The following is a 22,721-nucleotide window of genomic DNA, read 5'->3' on the forward strand; positions in this document are numbered from 1 at the left end:
AGCGTATGACGGAGGACGTTACGTTGTTCTTAACTGCCGACGTAATGCCCGTTTGGAAAGTTTGGCGGGCAGCTAACCGGCCAGGACGACGTGCTAACAATATCGAGTTCCTGACCAAAACTTGTAAGAAAAGGAGTGGCAGATTGCCAGTTTGGGCTTTTCTGGTAAGATAATAACACCAAATGCTTTACTTTCGACACAGTTGACAAGAGCCACGGTATTTTGCAAGATCTGACAAGAGTACTGTAGCTAATGTTAACTTTAGTTAGCCGTTGTCAGGGATCTGTTTGCATGCTAACGTTATATAGAGGAGGGGACACGTCCAGAGTATTATGGTAGGATGCTTGTACATTCACCACATGACAGAAGATAGTGTTTGCCCAGTTTCAGTTCCCTTCTCCGCTTCAGTACATCTCATTTGTAATTAATCCATCGACAGTGAGAACTGAGGCGTAACTCCTGATGAAGATTCAGAGGTGTCTGGCTAGCTTTACTGCAACGTTTTCTTACTCCTAGTTAACCCAATGAAGATTCAACTGTATTTCGATTGTGATTTTGGTTATCATATATATAGTATATCATATAACATGGTGACATAGCGTTAAAGGATGGGTTCCCAATTTCTCAAGTCTGTCTTAAAACTACAGTCAAGTGCCCAAATGAACATTGAAACAGTTTTTTCTTGCTGCAATCATCACCATAGCCAACAGTACATATTCATAGCAGCTTTTCTTTCATGGTTTAAGATGCATTTTTTCCTGTATTGTGTCACTATGCAGCCGTGCCATTGTGCACTTTGTGGTTCACAATGCTGTGTGTTGGGAAATGGTTCCAGTGTTTCAACATTGTGCAATTTTTAACGGCTCATGTATCTGGAGCAAACTCTGAAAGGAGCAGGTGTAGATACAGCTTCAGACAGCTGATTAGAAAAATGGTGCAGATTAACTTGGGACATTCCTAGTCTTAGGATATCATGATTATGCTTTGCCATATCTTCTCTCACTCTGTATTTGCTTTCACCAAATCCTCCTTAATCCACATTGTGCTGCTGTGTGACTGACTTGCACATTAACAAGGGGGACACCAGGTGCTGAATCACCATGTTAGACGGGGGCCAGTTTGTGGAGGCCCTGGGCCGTCTCGGTTATCCTGATGCATCATCACTGGAGGCCTCAAAGTTTGACTGGCTGTTCGACTGCGCTCCGGAGAACCTTCACTTCTTGCGCTTTGTCTGTCGGACACTCAACCGGAGCAATGTTTTGACCATGGAGGAGGCACGTGCTTTTCGGGAGCTACGTAAATCTGGCAAACCAATTCTGGATGAAGCAGCCTTGGGCGAGGTCCTTAAAACCATTGGACCTTCAGATGGGAGCAGTGCAAACATCTTGGGGCCCTCCTCTTCTTCTTCATCATCATCTTCCATCTTTGCAGCAGAGGGGGATGTGGCCATAGAGGATTTGGAGGCAGAGCTTCAGGCGCTACGTAAAGAGAAAGAGCTGAAGCAGCGCCGTTATAACAGGTTGCAGGTTGTGGCCACCTCCCGTGCAGATGTTGACCTGCGACTCACTGCAGAGCTGGAGAGCGCTGCGTGTAAGCTAACAGAGGCCAGTGCTTCAATTGGAGCTGAGAATGCTGACACCAACACTCTGTTACAAAACCTAACAGATGAGGTGAGCAAGCTTGCTTCATATCTCCCAGCTCAACCAGAGGCTAATAACAAAGGAAAAGGAGAACCTGTGATCCCATCAAACCCCTCTGTCCGCAAAAAGCCCACTGTCCTCCTCTCTCAGTTGTCCTTGGATCCATACCTACATCAGGAGGAGCTTAACACCAAAACACTAGCTGCCTTCACACAGAAACATTTCTTCCAGGGCATCTCTGACATTGTTGAGACTTCTTGCTCTGAGCGCTTCCAGGTCCTGGACCTCAGCTCTTGTGAAGTTGAAGAGGAAGAAGAGAATGAGCGAGACAGGAAGGGGGAAGAAAGGGAGAAGCGGGTTGTGGACTGCAAGAGGACAGAGATGGCCAGACTTCAGTGGGCTCATATTGTAGCCCAGCACCAGCTGATGCAGGCCATGTCAGAGGAAAAGAGTGTCAAGGCTGGACTGGACTGGCTCTCTGAAAAATCCTCTCATACTAAGGTAAACCAGACACACATGAAGTGGGCTAGAAAGGAATGATTAATTAAAATGGTGATTAAAGAGTAATGTATTCAATGGTAACTGCTCTGGCTTTGTCTCGCAAGCTCTTTCTTATCTATCTTGTCACTCTACCAGAGCATTTCCACGTCCTCCTCTCTTAATGTGCGTGAGGTCGTGTCCAGGAAGGAGTTGCAAGCAGTGGAGGCTGAGCTGGATGCTCTGCTCCATGGACCAGTACCTGCTGCCCTTAGGGAGTCAGCCAGGCTACTTAATGTGCCAGTGGTGAGGGGAGACTTGGCTCTGCAACTGGCCAGGCAGGACTACTACACATCAAGACAGAATCAGGTTAGTCGGTGACATCATCTATTTCCCTCGCAGGGACACAATGTAATAGCTTGTGAGGATTTAGATAGTCTTGGTCAAAAACATTTTAACGAGATCAGTGCTACTCACCAACATAAGATTTGCCCTTGTCCTCTTTTTCAAGAGTAATATTACTGAATCCGTCTATGTAAACAACAGTTAAACAGAGGTAAAGGTCATAAGGGTAGACTAAAACAGTTAAGTAAAATAAACTTAAATCTTTCCACCAAGGTACGTGATTACCTACTCCGCCAGAAGGCATCGTTTGACCTGCTCCTCCTGGCCCAGGAGATTGAGTTAAGGAGATGGAGGACGTGTCTGAAGCAGCTAGGAGAAGTAAACAGCAGAATGTTAAAGGAAGGTGAAGGAACATCACTCAGGATCGAGGCCCTGGCACATCCTGACCTGGCAGTCAATCCAAGGCCCAACCCTATCATCAGCTGCAAGGATGCAGCCTTCAGCAGGTAAAGAGACTTGAGTTGTACGCACTACAGACCTGGCAAGAGAAAAGTTCACCTTTTGTAGAAAATATAATATGAGGAAAATGAGCCTTTTCTTCATAAGCCTTCTGAGGAAAATGCTGGATACATATTAACAGTGTGATTTTATATATATATAATATATGCATACATACTGTAGTTTTGTCATAATATTCAGCCATACTAGCAGCATGGGTCTAGGGATGGCAATGTTGGTCTGTCTGGTTGTCTGTCAGTCCACCACTTTGGTCCTGACAGAAATATGTCAACAACTACTGGACGGATTGAGGTCTAATTTAAAACAGTTATCTGTGGTGCCAAAAGGATGAATCCTAGCGATTTTCTTTCAGGCTGATTTTTCCTGTAGTGTTGCCAACAGATCAAAGAATTCATTTATCCTGGATTGGATGAATCCTAATGACTTTAGTGATCTCCTCACTTTTTCTCTAGCACTACCATGAGGTTGACATTTGTGGTGAAATGTCTTGTCAGCTATTGGATGGATTTCTGTGAACTTTGGTACAAACATTCATGTCATCCTCAGGATGAATTGTTGGGGATCCCCTGACTTTTCATCTAGTCAAAAATAAATTGATCCGATGAGTTGGGGAAAAAATGTGTCCAATACTTTTATTTATGGCCAAATACCTGCAAAACTAATGACATTCCCATCAGCAGCAGCTATAGTTTGTGATTAGACGCTAATTTGCAAACATTAGCATAACAGCACTCCATGCTTGTTTTTATTGAGCCAAAAGTGTTATTGAGCCAAGAGCTTTTCCTGAAAAGATTTTTCCCACAATGTCAGCATTTTAGTAGCATGTGTATTATATAATATTCTATATTGATATACATTTAGATGATTAATTATTCATTCACCCAAGTGAAAGAAAGGGCAGAATGTAACTATCTTCAGTTACTCATTCACTGAAGTTTAGCCTACCTGCCTCATTTGTGGCAGAGGAATGTTCGCAGACCTGAACCAGGATTATTCTCTCACTTCCCCTCTACAATATTGTGATGCAATGTTTGCTGCTTTTTGCCTATGACATTGTCTTGACATTGTATATCTATGTTCAAATGCAGGCCACCTTACTCTGGAACATAAGTCCGTAATGTATAAATCCTTTCCTCAGACTGCTCCAGATCCTCGACCGTGATTCAGACCAAGGTAGAGCGGAGCCTTTCCGCACATACGAAGCGTTGGACCAGGCTGCTCGCGACCTCGCAGGCAACCTCCAGGTGACCCGGGATGCGTTAGCCGGGGCCAGCCGTGAGCAGTACTACCTAAAAGCTCGTCTTTATGGTGACTGTGAGGCACTTCACAGGGCCATGTACACAGAGTTCCAGCAGCTGGTCTTAGGTCCACAGGTACGTCCAACAGCCATCACTGACCAGGAGCTGCTCTGCCCAAATGCACAGGTGGGTTTGTTTCCTTTTTATGTTACGCACAGTCATCTTGGTCAACCATACAGAGTGTATTTGAGAAGCAATCCTTAATGTGAGTCTATTGATTTTTAAATTATTAGTCACTGTTGGTGAGGGAAGCTGGTAGCACAATATGTTTTTCCCTACAGCAGTTAATATATCACAGTGTCACAAAGTACATCATAAAGAGACACGGGTGTTGGGTATAAAAGCACTGCATGATAAATAAGAAGAAACTGCTTTACTGTATGACATAAGCTTTAATTTCAGTTTCAGTGATGTGTGTATTTGTCTGCTGATCCTGCCTACTTGCCTGAGAGTATATTTCCTGTTCTTCTTCTTCTTATCAACATCTTAACAGTTTCATCTTAACAGCCCAATAAAAAGTGTAGTGTTTCTTTAAATCTGAGGGAAGGAAAGAGAAGGAAAAGATCAGTGTAGAGTTGGCAGTGTCGGCTGCCTAACTGTTTTTATACACATACTTTTATAAGCCAGCTACAGTGTTTTGTGAACTTCGGTTTGATTCTATTCAGAAATTTGGCCAGCCGTCTTCTTCTCTGCAGGGAAAAGCCAACAACAATCCTTCCTCCCACGCATGATCATATTTTGATTCAGAGTGCGCACGGAGAGGAGGGGCTATTCACAGACGGGTCCGTTGTCAATGTGTTTGTGAGAGAGAGAGAGAGAGAGAGAGAGAGGGTGAAAGGAGGGCAAGGAGGGGCTGAGAGAATCAATATGCTGCACACAGCTCTACAACAGAATAAGATTTTACCCATTTTTAAGTAGTAAAAGAAATAGAAGATTAATATGTGGAGGTCAGTGTTTATTGTGGCAGGCTGCGTCAAATAAATGGGAAGCCCTGAGCTAATACCACCAAATTTGCATGTTAATATATCACATTTCATTACAGGCAAACCCAATATTTACATTAAAGTGCAGTAACCAGGTTCCCTCTGTGGATTAGCTTTTCAAATGAGATTTTGACGCAAGGATCATAAACAGTGAAACATTAACATAATGATTAATGATTGTACATATTGATGCCTTCCATTATGAGATGATGTTGTCAGAAATATTTTTAAGTGTATTAACTGATAAATTCCCGTATTGTATAATGGGTTATGTTTACCATTTCATCACCATGAAGTAGTAAATAAAGTTCTTCATCCATTTCTCATCCCCGTTCCTCTGTCTCCACAGGAGCTGACGACAAAGCTTGCGGAAGCAGAGTCTCAGCTGCAGAGTTTGCAGCATGTGCTACATGAAATCATGGGAGAGGTTAAAGCCAAGCGCTCTCAGCTGGAGCGCAACGCTCTCCTCAGGCGGGAGAGGGAATTGTACATCTACTTCCACTTGGATGCTCGGCTACTGCAGAAAGTAGTTGAAGATCTGGAGAGCAAAATGGCCACAAAGGGAGGGCAGCAGTAGTCAAACCTGTCAGAATGACGGAGGAGCGCTCATAGCCAGCCCACCTGCAACGTTCAGTCTGTGTGTTAAGGGAGTCATCCTGTGTTATTAAAGCATGAAGAGATGCAAGGCTGATAATAAGTAAACTCTGTTACCTGGGCACGGCTTAATTAGTAAACCTTTTCTGCTGAGAACACAACCCTACCCAAACTCTCGACCTCTGGAGTATACTTTGTGTGGGAGAGGAAGAGACTTAATTCAACACACATCCTGGGGAAACATCTGGTTGTAAAAGAGTGCCGCTGATTCATATGATGACTGGGATTTATTTGAGTGTGTTTATTTCAAACATTTTGTTCTAATATTAGAATAATTTTGTAATTTATTGTCTTGTGATCTCAAATTTGTTTCCGTTTTGTCTAAAGTCATCTAAAAAATAAAGCACACGTGTTATCTTTTATGCAGGTTTAGCTGTGAATGTTATTGTTATTGTTGTTGTTATTATTATTATTATTATTATTATTATTATTATTATTATTATTAAAGATTAGAGAAGTATATTTCTGGAAGGCTAGCAGCATACTTGGTATAGTCTGCTGTGAAAAAGACACTTGATGTGTTTTTGGAGATGCCAGTTTAAACCAGGTCTGTGTACAACTGACTTTAGTCTTCCCTTTTCTTGTTTAGGCCACTGACAGAAGAAGACACAAAGATCCTTTGATAGAGCGAAAGAGTAACAGGTTTAACGCGTTCTGACAGGGAGGAGATGGAGGAGTCTAGCAGCAGGTTGTACTCAGGACCTCTGTCCAAGGCAGCTCAGAAGATCCTGGCTGTTCTGCGGGCCCAGACTCTACATGCAGCCAGACACAACCACAGCTTCTCCAATAATCATAGGCAAAGTGAGTCAGGGCACAGATGTAGTTTCTTGTTATTTACTCAAATACTGTTCATACAATGATAGCAGCCTGGCTTAAAGGATGCTACTGTCAGTTTGGTCTAGATAATATATTTCAACAATGAGATGAAGAAATTTAGTAAAGGCATTCATGATCCCCAGAGGCTGATTCCCTCAATTTTCCTCTAGTGGCATCAGCAGGTTGACATTTATGGCATGTAGTGAAATATCTCGACAGGTTTCTGAGGTGGCCAGAGGATGAATTTCTAGAGAGTTTTGTGACTTTTTCTCTAGTTTATCCTGTGAAATATCTAAACATCTATCAGATGGTAGATCCCACAAAAGTTCTTACACACATTCATGGTTTCCAAATGATGAATCCTAATGACTGGTGATCCCCTGACTTCCACCTCTGCCACCATGTTCACATTTGTAGTTTTGAGTAAAACAACAACAACAACAAATGGGTAGATTGCCATGAAATTTGATACACACATTCATGTCCCCCTCAGTGCAGTGACTGTCCTGCACTTTAGCCACTACTGGCTGCTAATGGGCCTAATTGTTTAGACGAGACAATATTTAATCTTTTCCAATACTTCATATATACTGCATTTATTTTCTTTCCAGTGTCCATTTTCTGTATTGTCCATCACTTCCAATTAGCTTTCAAAATAAAGTTAAAACAAATACAGCCAAACAATAAATCTGAGCACAGTCAAAAGCTCTTTGCCCCTTTCCATCAGCAACACCTGAGATTACTGGCATGAGTTTAGATAACCTGTGGCCAGCCTGGCCTTTATCATACACCGCCTAGTGTTGGGGAGGAATATTACATGTGGCACAAATGAAATACATGGCTCCTACAATCACCATTAGCTCAATATTTTAATTTATCCAATACTTTGACTTGTTACCAAATACCTTCAAAACTAATGATAGTCCTAATCAATTTCAGCTGTACCTTGTACTTAGTGCTAATTAGCATATGCTAGCATGCTAACAAGATGAGCTAGGTGGTGAACATGGTTAACATTAATCCTGCTAAACAGCATTAGTATGCTGTGTGTTATTTTTAGCATTTTGTTGATGTGGTTTCCAGTAATTGAACAAATAACCTGTAATGGAACAGGTCTACTTGATTAATCACAGTGACATACTGCTCGATAATCACGTTTCCCTTAATGTCCAAACCTGATTTCTAGACAGAAGCTTTCCAAGACTAACATTATATCTTGTATATTTGAAAATTTGCCAATTCACCTCATGGGCACGTATGTATAAAGCATCAACAAAGGAGAGGTGATGTAGAATTGAACTGTCAAAATGGTTTACTATTATATTTGCTGCTCCATGGGGCATTGTATATAAATTATTTAATACATTATTTATTTACCTTCTATGTTGTTCCCAGACACTTTATGGTTTTGTCCTTTATGTGTAGTGGAGAGGTATTACGGCAGCCAGAGGGAGTCATGGACTCAGAGCAGCTGGAGAATAAGTCAGGAGGAATCGACAGAAAGAGACTCAAACCAGTAAGTCAGATTAGGTAGATGATACATGTAGATTTTCTGACATTAACTTGTGTTCAGTCAGAGTATCTGTTTTGTTCATACATTCACATCGCTAAATGTTACACTCACATTTATCACCTGAGCAGATTGGTGCAGAGGCATCTTGGCCTGCACAGTGACACAGCAAACACCAGCAGTTGAATAAATCAGTGTAGTACAAGGGCAAGAGGACATCACACAGGATTTTTAACCATAATATTTGTAGTTGGGTTTAGTTGGATTGTTCTAAAATAACTACCACTTATTGTAATTAACTGTTATAATATCTGGGATTAAAGTTTTTAGGCACCATGCCTGATTTCAGGTGTAGAGCAGTTTTAAATTCATATAATACTTAATCCAATACATGGTACATATTTCCTCCTGGACAACTTTTCAGGCTCACAAATCTTTTCTTGCTTTAATCCCTGCAATATTCAAATGTGGCACATTTATAAACTGATGCAATAACAAATCCTAATCCTTTATGCAAGTGTAAAATGGAAGAAGTAAAAGAAATCCTGCTCCCAATTTTTTTTTTTTTGGTTTAGACTATGGTCAAGGCCCCAGATGTCATCCTATTCCACCTCTTATCATGACTCCTCCAACCAGAGACAGGGTTCTCAGACCTCAGCCTGCTATCAGGGCTCACAGACATCAGACTGCTCCCTGTCATCCCAGGCCTCCCCCTGTTCCTCCTCCTGGTGGGATTCATCATTGCAAAGGCAGACATCTCAGTCTGACACCTATTATCAGCCCTCACAGATTTATTGCCACAGAAAGAACTCCGAACCCCCTGCTTACCAGTCCAGCCAAACTCCGTCATTCAGTCAGCGTGAGGTTTCTGAGACAGCAGCATCCTCTTTCCATAAAGACACGAACACTCTCTCCTTCCAAATACCAGAGAGACTTTCTGAGCATCAGGCTACCCCCTGGAAAAAGTGAGTAGCAATGGAAATACACTGTTTTAAAGTAGTAATCATAGTTAAGCCTTGAGAGTATTTCATGTACTCAGAAATGTTCCCTAGGTGTTAAGAGAACGGCATCTATGTTAACACTGCTTTGACATTTGCCCGTTAAGAAACCTAAAGAAATATATAATCCTCTTTAATACCAAGGAAAGCTGTCTGAAGTTTAGCATAATTGATGTTCTTCTGTTGCTAGTTTTGTGAGTGAAAAGCTTGGATTATAAATTTTGCATACTCACTGTCTTCTCTCTCTCTCTCTCTTTCTCTCACTCATAGCTCCACTGAAGAAATCAGGCCATGTTTCATCCTCAATCTTTCTCCAGGGGATGAGGGTCCTGATGAGGTATTGTTCCCCACAATGGAACACTCTAATACTCATAAAAAGGAGCCCGCCTTGGCTTACCGACCAGTTTCATCCTGCCATAAAATAAGTGTCGAGACCGATAGCGACACATCAGGTGCACGGAGAGAAATGAAAAGTACAGAGAGCTGGAGTGTCTCCAGAAATGAGCGAGAAGAAACCATAGCTTCGGGCAGCCAATCAAGGTGGAAGCAGCTTATATCCAACCCCTCTGAAGAGGCCACTAGTGGAGGAGAAGATGAAGGTATATTATATCAGCAATCAGAGTCTGGAACAATCAAAACTGGAAGGGTACATCTACCTCCCAGTGTCCATGTAACAAGACAGGGGACAGGTTATGACACACATGCTCTCAAACCAATGAGACAGCTTGATGGAGAGGAAGGGGTGGAACAAATGGTGGATTCAGAAACTATTACTTGGGCAGGTGCAGGACATATGTTGGACATCCAACATGAAATGCAGGGTGGAGTAAACGAAGTTGCATGGAACGAGATAGGACACAGGGATGCAGTCCTGCCAAATGAGAAAGAGTCAGCCAATGAAATGGGAACCAATGACAACAGTAGTTTAAAGAGAAATTTGTACTTGGTCTCTACAACAAATAAAATGGAGAAAAGCTTTGATACTGAAGGTGCAAAGCAAGAGCAGAAAGAAGAGAATGACTTTGAGTACGGAGTTAATACCCCTGAAATCAAAGATGTTGAACGAGGCAGTGAAAATAAAGAGATAACAGTGGGATATCACACTGACAGTCCAGCAAAGATCTCAATATCTGTAGAGATGAGAGACCACAAGATGAGCCCCTGCCAGCCTGACAACACTCAAATCTTAGGTCACACTGTGACCGAAACAGGAGAGAAGCACCTGACAAAAGCAGCAATACTGTTACACTGTGAGGCCAAAAAAGAGGTGACAGGTGACTCCACTGCTGATAACCTGAAAAGAGCCACAGAGGAGAGTATAGATGGGATGGAGATTGGATCGGAAGTGGAGACAGAGCAGCAGCAGCACTGTTCTGATGTCCATCTAAGAGACAGGCAGCGTGAGACAGATTATAGAGGAGTCAGTGAGTTATTTGGAAAATGCGTTGAGGCAGGAGAGAGTGAGTCAGTGATGACAACTGTGGACAGTGAGGATGAGAGTACATGTACAGGTAAGTGCATGAGCGTGGGGGTGGTGGGACAACAAACAACAAACATACCCTTAGTTTATGATAGATTTTAGACTAGCTTTTTAAAACGTATTTAGTCGCACAGCAAAATACAACAAAATCAGCAAGATCAGGTTATCATGAATCTTTAATGTGGTGTTCACTGCAGATTATGGTCGTTTTATGTCGCCGTGATTCAACTGTCAACATATACGCAGTTTAGAGTATTCGCCACTAGAGAGCGCTAGAATACTTTGTACGTGTGGTAACCAACTGCAGGAGTGATGGTGTGTAAACAAATACCCTCAAAATACACAACAGAAGCAATTTTGTAGGCTTGGTGAAATTGGTGGTCAACCAGATATTGGAAGGTTCCAGTTGATGCCACTTATTTAAATGGGAGAAAGTCTCAGAATCACTAAATGTTACACCTATTGTTGACTATGGTCACAGTCTGAGTACTGGAGCTGTATGTAAACAATGAGGTGGAGAGTTTCAGATTTTGAATGTGGAGACAAAATATAGTCATATAGCACAAAAGTACATGAAGATACACTTATTTACTTGAATGTAATGCTGCTGCCATGTATATGTACAGTTTTCAGGTCACACGAAATGACAAACAGAACAAATATTTAGGATTTAATTTGTAGTTTAAGAACAACTAAACTGCGTGAAAAAGTGCTCTTAATCTTTTTCAGCCCAGGACATAAATGTATTTAATTTGCTCTCCGACTGTGGGGACTGTCTGGGTGCCAGTTGGTAGTTTAGGAAAAACAGTACTAGGGGGTGCTAAAGCATTAAAAGTTTTTGTGAGAGTGTTGCCAGTGGCTTTCAGCCATCTTTTTTTTTTTTTTTTTAATCGATACGGTGGCGATGACAGAGCAGTGCTGAAAAGACTCAGCACTGACGAGGGATGTTGTGTGCCTGCTCACATTTCAGCCGGAGGAAGGGAGCTTGAGTCTCAGCTGCTGAGACAATGCTGAGTCAACTCACACACACACACACACACACACATCCACAGACACACACTCAACAACACACACGATAAACAAGTGGCAAGTCATGTTGTAACAAAATGTCAGTTTGATCTTAGCCAGGATTTATACTGTTGGCTGACCTTGTCCTGTCACACACACACACACGCTGTGCAAGCTCCATTACATGCTTACTCAAACACATGCTTACACAACAGAGTTCATTAATTGAGGATGTGTCTGAAAAGTGATGATCGGATAGAAATGCACTTGCCTATTTCCTTCTAGAGGACTCAAGGAGAGAAAGCTGTCCTGCGTTGCCCCGGGAGTGCGAGGCGGGAGGGTCAGGGTTTAGAGCTCCCTGTCTCCGTGGGAACCATCAGAGCCATGAAAACGTACAAGTGAGTCTCTATGGAGCAAGGTTACCCGCACTGTTAGCCAGTTACAACTTTACAGTGTTATATAAAGCAATGTTGATGGCTTCAGTTATATTTGAAGACAATTTTAAAATGTTTGTGTCTTTTTTGATGAAGCTCCTTAAAACACTTGATTGAGAAAGAGTGTACATCACTTGCTTGTTTGTCATTTTTTTTTGCTGTATATCTGAAATACTGACATGTCCTTATTTCCCCCTGTTTTTGTCTGTTTCCCACTCTGCCTACGTAATCCCCATATGTAGAGGCAACCATGTGTACAGCAGCAACACACCAAAAAGTCCTGAAATTTAAATAGCCGCTTTGAGAAGGATTAGGCTTCTATTTCCCCGATGCACATAGAAATCAATCTGGCTTGTGTGAAACGAGGGGGGGCCGTCGGCAGTATTGCAGCACGCTGACTAGTGATAGCTCCCCACTGAGTCATAAAGTAAAAAAAAAAGTCCTGACAAAGTAGTCCTTGATACATATTGGCAGAAAAGGAGAGAACAGCAAAGAAACATAACAATAAAGGGAGGAAGGGCGGCGGATAGATGGTGTTGGAAGAGTTATAGAGAAAGAGATGCAGTAAGAGGCCTGAAGGGGAGGGAAGTGGGTGAGGCTGAAAGATGGAGGGAGAAGAAGAGAAATAAAAAGAGGTGCAAACCTTCACTGTATTGCTACAGTCAGCAGCATACACACCGACTCATTCATCCTCACACTCTTCTGCGCCCATTACTAGGCTACGGACCACGGCCAGCCTCGGTTTTTCTATCTATATCCCGAAGCACAACGCCCTGGGGGTGGTTCATGACTTTGTCAGCAGGAAAACGGGTTGTGTTTACAGGAAAATGAGGAGCATTCTCCTCAGGGAGCTGAATCACAGGAATTCCTACCCACTGAGCCCACTGCTGACAACCATACAACACCGCGCACATGCATAAACTCACAAGTGGTCTTTGAAAAATTCTCCGAATACTGAACTCAAAAACTCTTAACTATATTTCAAAGAATGCAACTGCATGTGCGCACACTCGGTGCTTTTGCATAAATAGAGATGGGAGTTGCGGGTATGAATAATGGAGATGTTTTTAAGATGCTGCCAAGGTTACAGGGAGGTGAGTGTGTACTTCTGGGAGATGGGACTCAAATTTCTGTCCATCTTGTTGTTTTTCACCTTGTTTTACCACCTCACCTTTTTGTCATCCTGCCATCTGTCCTCCACTGGACTCTATGGGATCATATCATCTCTGCTGGGTGATAACCTGGTGTCTTTAATTTGGATGATTTTGACAGTTTTATATAAAATCGAGTAATTTATTATACATTATTCATCTGTATCACTTTCATGTCTCAAGGGGCTTCACATACAATACAATATACTCACCATCTACTATACTATATAAACCACATGCATATTACATACATATACCTATACATGTAATCCATCCCTTTGGATAGTGTCAAATATTCATTGTCAGTCAGCCAAAAGAGCTTTTTTTATTGTTGTTGTTCATGAAAAGTAAACAAATGTGAATGATTGTGAGTGAGTCAGTGAGTGTGCGTTCGAGTGTGTGTGCGTGTGTCTGTGACCCTCTTCCAGCTTCAGGCAGACTGTCAGACAAACAGTGTCTTGACTGTCTGTGTTTTTGTCTGGGACACAGCGCCGAGGGCTCAATGGGTGTACAAGTCCTCTCCTCACGTCCTCCATCCTTTGTCCTGCTTGTTTGGCTTTCCCTTACTTTTTGTTTCCTTTTTTTTTTTTCTTGCTCACCCACCTGCTGTTTATTTCTTTCAGTTTTCATTCTTTTACAAATTACACATTGTGCCACTAGATCTAAGCATGAATGAGAGTAATGAAATAAAGCTTACATTCTTCTCTGTTAAAAGTAATGTGCAGCTAGAATATTTTACTTCTTTCAGCTCACTTTCTAAACTGATTTGATGTTACGTATTGATTTTCTATGTAACAGAACCAGTGCAGACAGTGCACGTGTATTTTCAAGTGCCTGTTGCTGTCTCTGAATCCTTCTAAATCTATTCTCGTCTCTCTGTTTCCATGTCCCTGTCTGACTGCACACTGCTCCACCTTTTCTTGTTGTGTAGGCCACTAATGGAAGCACCAGAGGGAGCAACTCAAGCATAGTGCTGGCCATAGGAGGCTTTTTTGCCTCTGGACAAAACTCTTCAGTGCAGGACTTGGACACAACTGCCATAAGACCAAGAGAAAGACTAGAAAACAGCAGCCGAACCCATCAGCCTGCTCTGATTCCCTCCTTCTCATTAAAGAGGAAGCATGAGCTTCTCCAACCCCAAAATGTTAACCCTCTGCCCAAAATCTCCCTAACCAGGCGTCCTCCAAAATGGGAGCCGCCTCGCCCCTCCCAGGAAAAGACAGTTGAAAGAGGAGTCAGTGAGCGGAAGAGAATCAGGCCCAAAGCCTCTAATCCTGAACACCTAGCTTTAGCCCTAGAACCACAGACTAAAGCCAGTCCTTCACATAAAACAGAACTATTGTTAGGGGTGCATACTGACCCGTATGCCCAGAAGCAAACTCAGCAAAGGCAGAGTGAGGTGGAAGAAAGGGGCCATGAATTCACTAGGAATGCTTCCAGACAAATCCCATCTTCTGTGACCTTCAAACCACCCAAGCACAAGCGAGCCAAATACGGGCCTCACCAGGCCACAAATGAGCCAAAAACATCCCACGAGGGAGCTAATACCGGCGAGCCCCAGAACCGACCCAAAGCTAGCTGTCTGACCGCAACCCTGACATCTGACCCTAGAGTAAAGGATTCTGGGAAGCTTAGCCCGGATGAGAAGATGCAGATGCTTGAGAAGGCTGAGCAGGCCAAGGCGCTGGTGCTAACCATGGTTTACAGAGACGGTACCACTCAGTTAGACCCAGAACAGGTGAGCAGGGCGGTGGGACAGAAGGTTTGTTCAGTTTGGACATTCTTGCCAAAAACATGAGCAGAAGTTCAGAAAAGGTTATAATCATCAACTGAAAATTGAGGTTTTACATGCATCAGTGTTTTAATATTATCATCTGTAAAAGAAAAAAAAAGATTCACAAGCTTTGCCGCGTGCCTCTAATCTCTCCCATGTTATAAGATTAGTGTAAACTGTACTCTTGTGGCCTACTGCCTCATTAGCTGGTGGCCCCTGCGCTCTTGTTAATTTCCCTCTCTGATCGCCGATATAGAAGCTCACTCCACCGGTGTGCGGCCTCCTCGTACTGATGAAGAACGATCCGGACAGCAGCATACCAGAGGACTCGCTCAGGCCAAATGACAGTCTGGTCTACTTAAAAATGGAGCACACACCTGCATGGGCCCAGAAACACACACACCAGAGCCAGGAGCTTTTTACTAGGTCTTTATGTGTGTGTGCGTGTTTGTATGAGAGAGAAATGAGAGTCAATATGATGATGAGTGTGACTGTGTACAAGTGGGTGAATTTACAGTACATCCATTAGTTTTTGCATCCATTAAATAAGGCTCATGTATGCGATTAGTTCTATAAGAGGAGTACTTTATGTGTGTGTGTCCCATAGAGATATGCTGCTACGAGTGCTATCAAGATCTCAACTGGTGGTGTGCTATAAGGCCAAGGATTTGCTTCGTACAGCTCTGCAGTTTTACAGACAAGACCTAAACTGGAAACAAGGCATTACTACACACACATACACACAAAGAAACACACATAGATGCACATCTGTTGTGTAGTTCTACTTCAAAAACACTTTTGTTAGTCAAAATTCATAGAAAACAAGAATCAAATATGCCCACAGACACTTCTCAAACGACTCCTGCATCAGTTAAATTACAAATTAATTCTATTGTATTTTTTTTTATATGTTTTTCCTCTTTGTCTAGTTGCAGGGTGTCATATCCAGGACCCACAGGTGTCAGGGTGGCTACTAGATCCTGCAGATCCCTCCTCTAGCTGCCAGGAACTTCTTAATAAACACTTCAGAACACCCCGAAAAACACCTACCCTGGGTACCAAGAAGGTTAGTTAAAATATCCTAGTAGGTATTTTCCCCTGTTTCTTTTCTACTTTCACCACGTGTCAAGACGTCAGGGTCATCTACAGAACCAATCCATGGAGCTGGTGGCTTTTCAATGTCATGAAGGACACTTAAGTAGGCTGGATGCTGGGATAAAGTAGTCACTTTAACTTGAAAATACTTCCTCCCCACTATCCTCCTGTAGTCAATTAATGTAGTTTCCTCAGTTCCTGTTTTTATTGAGTGCTGTTATTATTGAATGTTTTATTAATTACAAAGTAATTCATTGCTTTGTGTGTGGATGGAGCGATACTGGTTTATTGTGTGAAGCACTTTGTGTTACATTTTGTTTGTATGAAAAGTGCTATACAAATAAAGTCTGATCGATTGATTAATATAGACACTGACTAGAGTGTAAAGGCCTCTGGGACGGTTCATACCCACATGAAAGCACCCATTTCCTGGCCCCTGAACCACCGATTCTTCACTGTACACAAGGAAAAAGTATTTCCACAACATCATCTTCCAGAAAAACAAGATGAGTTTGTCTCTCCCCACTGACTCTCTTCCTGTCTGTCTGTCTCACTCTCTCAGGTTTCTCAGGTCATCTCAGGTCTCTGTTCGCTCTACTGGCTTAACATGGAGCTTTGCTGTAAACTACGGGTTAGGAGATGCACACACACACACACATGTACACTTGTACATAAACTAGACAACACACGTCGTGACTGAGTGTTTGCGTGTCCAGAGCCAAGGCCTGTGGGAGCTGTACTCAGACATGGAGCTGAACATGATACCTGTTCTGGCAGGTAAGGCTTCATTAAGTACATCTTTTTTTTTTTTTTTTTCTTGTCCTGTTTCTTAGATTCAGTAGGCAACGCATGAAGTGATGACTATCCTGATTGCATGCATTTTTAGTGAAGAAAAAACATAGAGAAGCATGCAGCACTGGCTGATAATTTATTCATACTGCGACATCTGAAATGAAGTTGCTGTTTTTGTTTTGTCGAAGCTGTGAGTAAGAGATAACATTATGTCCTAAACAGCATTGACAATTCTCTAAATCATTGAAGACACTTGGTTGGAACTGCCTATATTAATTACTCCATTCTTTAATCTTAACATTCAAACCAGGTTTCTACATCCATAACTACTGCGAACTATTTTGTAGTTTATCCCATTTGAGTTTCCTGCTGCAGGTCCGGTGGATCAGTAAATGTTTGCTCGTGTCGTTTCAGCCATGGAGAGCCATCACATCCACGTGGACAAAGAGGCTCTAAAGAGAACTTCAGACCTGCTCGGGGTGAGATAGCACATCAGGGTGCAAAACAAACCTCTGTAGTAACATTATGGCTGCTGTACTTTGAAGTTTTTTCTGTCAGTCTTATTGGTGGCTGGTGATGTAGGCTGCAGGTAGAGTAGACAAACTTATCTCTCACAGCCAGGAGTTATTAACATTTGCCTCTTGGTTAATGTTAATTTCCCACCAGGACACAACAATAGAACAGGAGCAGCGTACGCAAATATAAACTCTGCTCAGTGTGTGTATACAGATAGTCGAGCTTATTTTAAGTGATTTAATTTAACCTTTATTTGACTTCCTTGCTTTAAGTGGAATACTATAACACCACACCGGACTGAGCTGGTCACAAACACATTTGTTTTATTCCTTTTTTTTTATGATCAGAGGGATTTTAGATAAAGTTGGCTTAATGCTTCAGCCAGAGTTTAAAGCCTGTTCTATGGATACTCTGGTTTCTTTTATTTGAAAAAAACTATAATGAGAGCTGAAAATCTGTGGGCTCCACAGTTTGAATAAAGACATTACTGTAGAGCAGCATTAATATCTACATTATCTGATCTTGGCACAAAGATTTTTTTTTTAACAGCAAGGATACACATGGCGAAGATAATAAGGAATAACTGGAAAACTATGGACATATTTTTAAATCTCCAGTGAAATACTTGAAGCTAAATGTGTTGGAGTCTTATGTAACAAAAAATGTGTTTATATCAAACAAACTTAATTCAAAAGTTCCCCCCCGGGAAGCTCAATTTCTGCCAGCCTGCGTATAATGTTTAGTGTTAGCTCAGCTTTGTGCCGCATCATTCTTAGCTGATTTGGTTTTAGTTTGGCTGCTGAAACAGAGTGCAGTAGACAGCTGCTGTACTAATACAAATGGGAGCAAAACAGTGGGAGGATGTGAGAAACAGGAGAGACCTCTGGAAATAAATAAATACATTTAAAAAAAAAAAAAAAAAAAAAACCCTCAAGAGCTGGAGAAGCACAGAAAAATAGAATTTCTCTTTTTCTTCTTCTGGGTAGGATTAGCGATGTGGGTGGACGTCCTCCGGGGACCTGTCCTGTTTACATGCAGATAAAAAACAAAATTTCTGGAGACGACATTTAAGAGTCATCATCGACACACACAAAGACAGACGTACAGATGTTGTGGACACAAACATGCTCAGTAATACACCCATGTTTATCAGTTTTGCACTCTTAAACCCACTTAGAACTATTGCAAGTGCCAGCAGGGGCGTTGTTGTGGAGAGAGAGAGTCTTGGTATCTTGCCGTGTTGCTATAAATAGGACGGAGAGTCTGTCTTCTTCCTTCAAGAGAGTGTGCTGCAGGAAGGAACGTCACTGTCTGCCTCTGCCAACATCCACACACCTACATACACACACACACACACACACTCAACGAGGCACCAAAGTTTTTGCTGACAGCTGCAGAGTTATGTGTGCATGCACGGCTGTGCGCTTTTGGTGATATGTTCCCGTGTGTGTGCAGTCATGCATGTCCCCACTCTGTCGTGTTAGATTTCCTTTTATCTGAGCTGTCAAGGTCACCAGTCTGAACGCTAAAAACAAGAGGATCCCTCCTGTCTGTCAGGTTGCATCGCACAAACATGCTCACATGCTGCTTTATCTTCTCAGGCAGCATAAATATAAACTTCACGGGGTCACACGTCACTTAATAACAATTCACATTCTGTTTGTGTTTTTCAGCCATCACTATTCAGCTCACTCCGGAGAGACATCTCTCTATTCACATATATCACATCCTGTTTTCTCAGTGGTCATAAATAACCAAAAAGAAAGAGAAAGATGGGAGATTAATCTTGCTGAAATGACCCAAAATATTGCTACAATATGAGATCCCTGCCATACCCGCCTTGTATGTGTGTGTGTGTGTGTGCGTGTGTTTGTGTGTCAAACGAAGTACTAAAGGGGCTAGCATCCAATATTGATGAAGCAGTCTGGTGCCTGCTCTGGGCGGTGAGCGAGAAAGAGAGAGAGAGAGAGAGAGAGAAGTACATATTTTGGAGTTTAGGCACACGTCTGCCAGCTCCCCCTACTTTTTTTTTTTTTCTCTCCTTTCTTTCTCTCTTTCGCTGTCTCTTTATATTTGTCGCTCTTTCCCCTCTCGCCACACTCCTCTCCTCTATTGCTCTTTCTGCCTTTGTCGCCTCTCCCGCCTCTGCCCGTCATTCTGTCAAGTTCTGTCTGTCTAACAGTCTCACTCGTTTGACTGATGTCTGTTTGTTTCAAATGCCATTTGCTATCAAGTCCCAGCCACAGCCTCCCCCCCTTCTGTCGCTCTTTTTTTTTTTTTTTACCCTCGTCCTTTTTTCCTCGTCGACACACTTACATAAGCATTTGCATCACATTTCGGCTTTTTTTTTTTTTTTTCTCTGTCACTCTGTTCTTCTTTCTCTTCTGTCTGTTGTCTCTCATTTCATCACCCCACCTCACCCTCTCCCCTCTCTTTTGTTTTGCTGTTGTCGTCCCCGTCTCTCTTCCCTCGTTCTCTTGTTCGCCTGTCAAGTTGTTAAGGAGTGTTTTCTACTTCAGTCAAATTCTTTATAACCGTCTGCCCTCCCTCACTCCCTTTTCCCCCTCATTTACTCCCCTTCATCTTCCTCATTTACTTTTCATCATTATCTCTGTCTCTCCGGGACTTAGCCTCTTTCATCATGTTTTTTTCAAGTGCCTCTTCCTTTCATTTTCTTTTTTTCCACTCTCTTTTACTTTCTTTGCTTCCTCACCTTTTTTCCATGCATATATCCCGCTCCCTCCTTTTATCGCTTCTTTCCCATCGCTCCCTCTCTCTCTCTCATGCTGTGATTGTCATGCTGTCTGTGTCGGCTGTGCTAAGTAAAAAGTTCATCCTGTATTTGACTGGATTATCACAGCAGTCATTAAACCCTGTCTGGCTCTCTGTGTGTTAAGTATTCAGGGTGTGTGAGTGGAAACGTGTGTGTGTGTGTGTCTGTAGTTGTTTGTACAATATCAGTCCTTTGTGTAAATACATGTATGTTTATTCATACTTTATGTTTTTTGGAGTGTCTGAAAGTGTTGACTAAGGCTGTTTGTCGTTGGTTTGTCTGTGTGTGTGATCCTAAAGTGCTTGCTGTGTGACTGATGTGTGCGTTAGACAGATTAACACAGCCTTTTGTCCACTGAAAGGAAGGAGAAATGAGACAAGTTTCTGTCTTACACATATTAACAGTCCTCTCCTCAAATAACCTCCAAAGCTTTGCTGGGTTCATACTCAGGTCTGAAAACTTAGTTTGACAGTGGAAAGTCTTGGAAAGTTTTTGGCAAGCTAACAGTCGCTAGGGCCCAGAAATCATCTTAATAATGTTGCACTAGTATTGGCATAAATACAATGCTGTCTCCCAATATTTTTAATTGCCTTTATAGCCACTGAGTGATTAAGTTGGGAAATAAAAAGCAGCACCTTTCAAGGTTGCAATCAATCATCTTTATTTTTTTAAAAGAAGCAACAAGTACTAAATTGACACCAAAAAGGATCAGTAGCACTTTTGAATTAAACAACCTACACATATGCATTGATTTTACAGTTAGTATTGGCTGCTACTTAAATACTCATGGCAACAAAGCTCACTGTGTTAAGTTCTTATTGTCATACAAGTTTGACATGGATGACTCAGGTAAAAAAAAAAAAATCTTTCTGGATATGAGGCACTAACGTTACATAACAACACAGATATTTTTTGGAAAACAATCGATACAAAACAATCAAAAAACTCAATGGAGCTAGTATTGTATTTGTAAGCCGCACTGTGTAACACATTAATTGGGCAGGTGACGTATGTTTATTGTCTTACTTTGACCTTCAAACAGTCATTAAGTACTGGTAGACTAAGCAGGCTTAAACAAACGTGGTAAAATTTGACATGAATCAAGTCTGATTGACCTTCTCTCCTCCCCCTCTCTCTCTCTCTCTGTCTGTCTGTCTCTCTCTCAATCTCCATGTTTGTCAGACTAAGATGAAGCAGTTGGAGCAGGAGGCTCATCGAGCAGCTGGACAAATGTTCCTGGTCACCAGCAACACTCAGCTACGAACAGTGTGTACCTTTATGTATACATCTGTGTGTGTGGTGTGCATGCATGTGTATCCTGCTGCTCCTGTACGTCGATGTTGTCAATGGTCTTGGAACAGAAAACTTCTGCTGTTTACAAATCTTTCTCTATTCTGTGTGTGTCCGCTATGGATTTTTTGATATTGTGGATTAACAATCTTTGAAGGTTCTGTTTGAGAAGCTGCGCCTCCACGAGCGCTGCGAGAACAAGAAGCTTCCCAAGACCACGAACAAACAACAGCAGTCAACATCAGAAGCTGCAGTACGGCAAACACAGGCACATAAACACAAACACGCACACAGATATGTCAATTTGATCCTCACATCTCCTTTAATCTAAGTAAACCAGCTCAATCTTATTTGAAATTCCAGTATGTGCACTGACACATTGATGAAGTAGAGCATCCAGAGGCGCACACACACACACACACATTCATTCAACTTTTTTCTTATCCTTTCCCTTCTCTGTCTTGTCTTTGTCGCAGCTGTTGCAGCTTCAGGACTTGCACCCTCTACCAAAGATCATTCTGGAGTACAGACAGGTCTGTCATGCTTGCAAATGCTTTTTATTCATGAGCCATAATTGTCAAAGATATAGTTTAACAAGTGTATGTTATCTGAAATGTTTAGCTCTGCCTTTTGAGAGCTTTAATTACATATAAGGATAAACTACACGGTAGTAGAGCATGTTGACGTATTACCCTTGATTTTGCAGTAACAAATGTCTGTCTTGTTACCCCCAGGTTCACAAAATCAAGTCCACTTTTGTTGATGGGATTCTCTCATGCATGATGAGCAAGGTGAGCCGACAGCTGGTTTAAGGCAGTTATGTAGCGAAACTGTCAACTGAATACCAAAAATGTAAACATATTCACAGCACACACATTCATCAAAGAGGATGTCTTCAACAGTCTAACAAACAGGATCTTTCACAACTCTGAAACCCTTTTTTGCTAACTCTGGGATATGGATTTCTTCAAGACTTTTCTCCTTGAGGCTGCAACATCAAAAAACAAGAGTAAAACAGAGAGTTGAGAGGTTGCTGCCGGCTAGAGGGCCTCAAACAGATTTCACTGCTTTTTTCTTCCCTTACTCACAGTTTGGTTCGGTATGGACGCGCTAAACCTGTGCTTGTGTGCCACTAGAAAAACCCAACTGGTTACTTTTCACCTTCAAA

At 42.1% G+C, this 22,721-nt stretch overlaps 2 protein-coding genes across 4 annotated transcripts; both read left to right on the plus strand.

Annotated features, from left to right (window-relative positions):
- The first annotated feature begins 25 nt into the window (after positions 1-25).
- Positions 26-11,994, plus strand: haus3 (HAUS augmin-like complex, subunit 3). 3 transcript variants are annotated; one of them, XM_067580119.1, is made up of 6 exons: positions 26-164; positions 6,578-6,717; positions 8,158-8,248; positions 8,818-9,207; positions 9,511-10,751; positions 11,632-11,994. In XM_067580119.1, exons 2-6 carry the CDS (start codon positions 6,585-6,587, stop codon positions 11,640-11,642), a joined length of 1,866 nt encoding a protein of 621 aa, XP_067436220.1. In that variant the 5' UTR covers positions 26-164; positions 6,578-6,584; the 3' UTR covers positions 11,643-11,994. The 3 variants fall into 3 exon arrangements, with proteins under 3 accessions (XP_067436220.1, XP_067436217.1, XP_067436219.1); XM_067580116.1 differs by lacking the exons at positions 6,578-6,717; positions 8,158-8,248; positions 8,818-9,207; positions 9,511-10,751; positions 11,632-11,994 and adding exons at positions 1,077-2,141; positions 2,277-2,486; positions 2,736-2,968; positions 4,120-4,405; positions 5,612-6,278 and having other exon boundaries at positions 33-164; XM_067580118.1 differs by lacking the exons at positions 6,578-6,717; positions 8,158-8,248; positions 8,818-9,207; positions 9,511-10,751; positions 11,632-11,994 and adding exons at positions 1,077-2,141; positions 2,277-2,486; positions 2,736-2,968; positions 4,120-4,354; positions 5,612-6,278 and having other exon boundaries at positions 33-164.
- On the plus strand, positions 11,814-22,385 carry LOC137175176 (DNA polymerase nu-like). Its single transcript, XM_067580883.1, has 13 exons — positions 11,814-11,818; positions 11,988-12,126; positions 14,245-15,051; positions 15,344-15,513; positions 15,695-15,807; positions 16,017-16,153; positions 16,745-16,813; positions 16,899-16,959; positions 17,389-17,453; positions 21,446-21,529; positions 21,711-21,806; positions 22,030-22,086; positions 22,288-22,385. The coding sequence occupies exons 1-13, from the start codon at positions 11,814-11,816 to the stop codon at positions 22,363-22,365; spliced, it is 1,881 nt and encodes a 626-aa protein (XP_067436984.1). The 3' UTR covers positions 22,366-22,385.
- The last annotated feature ends 336 nt before the right edge of the window (positions 22,386-22,721 follow it).

Source organism: Thunnus thynnus, chromosome 22 (assembly GCF_963924715.1).
Source record: "Thunnus thynnus chromosome 22, fThuThy2.1, whole genome shotgun sequence".
NCBI classification, from domain to species: Eukaryota; Metazoa; Chordata; class Actinopteri; order Scombriformes; family Scombridae; genus Thunnus; species Thunnus thynnus.

What these genes read in the sequence shown, in the direction of transcription:
- LOC137175176 (XM_067580883.1), top strand. An exon ending in CATGATACCTGTTCTGGCAG is followed by an intron (nt 16,960 to 17,388) that starts GTAAGGCTTCAT and finishes GTGTCGTTTCAG; the next exon opens with CCATGGAGAGCCATCACATC. An exon ending in AGTCAACATCAGAAGCTGCA is followed by an intron (nt 21,807 to 22,029) that starts GTACGGCAAACA and finishes TCTTTGTCGCAG; the next exon opens with CTGTTGCAGCTTCAGGACTT.
- haus3 (XM_067580116.1), top strand. Translation starts at nt 1,101, where the DNA reads ATGTTAGACGGGGGCCAGTTTGTGGAGGCCCTGGGCCGTCTCGGTTAT. An exon ending in ACACATCAAGACAGAATCAG is followed by an intron (nt 2,487 to 2,735) that starts GTTAGTCGGTGA and finishes CTTTCCACCAAG; the next exon opens with GTACGTGATTACCTACTCCG. An exon ending in TGCTCTGCCCAAATGCACAG is followed by an intron (nt 4,406 to 5,611) that starts GTGGGTTTGTTT and finishes CTGTCTCCACAG; the next exon opens with GAGCTGACGACAAAGCTTGC.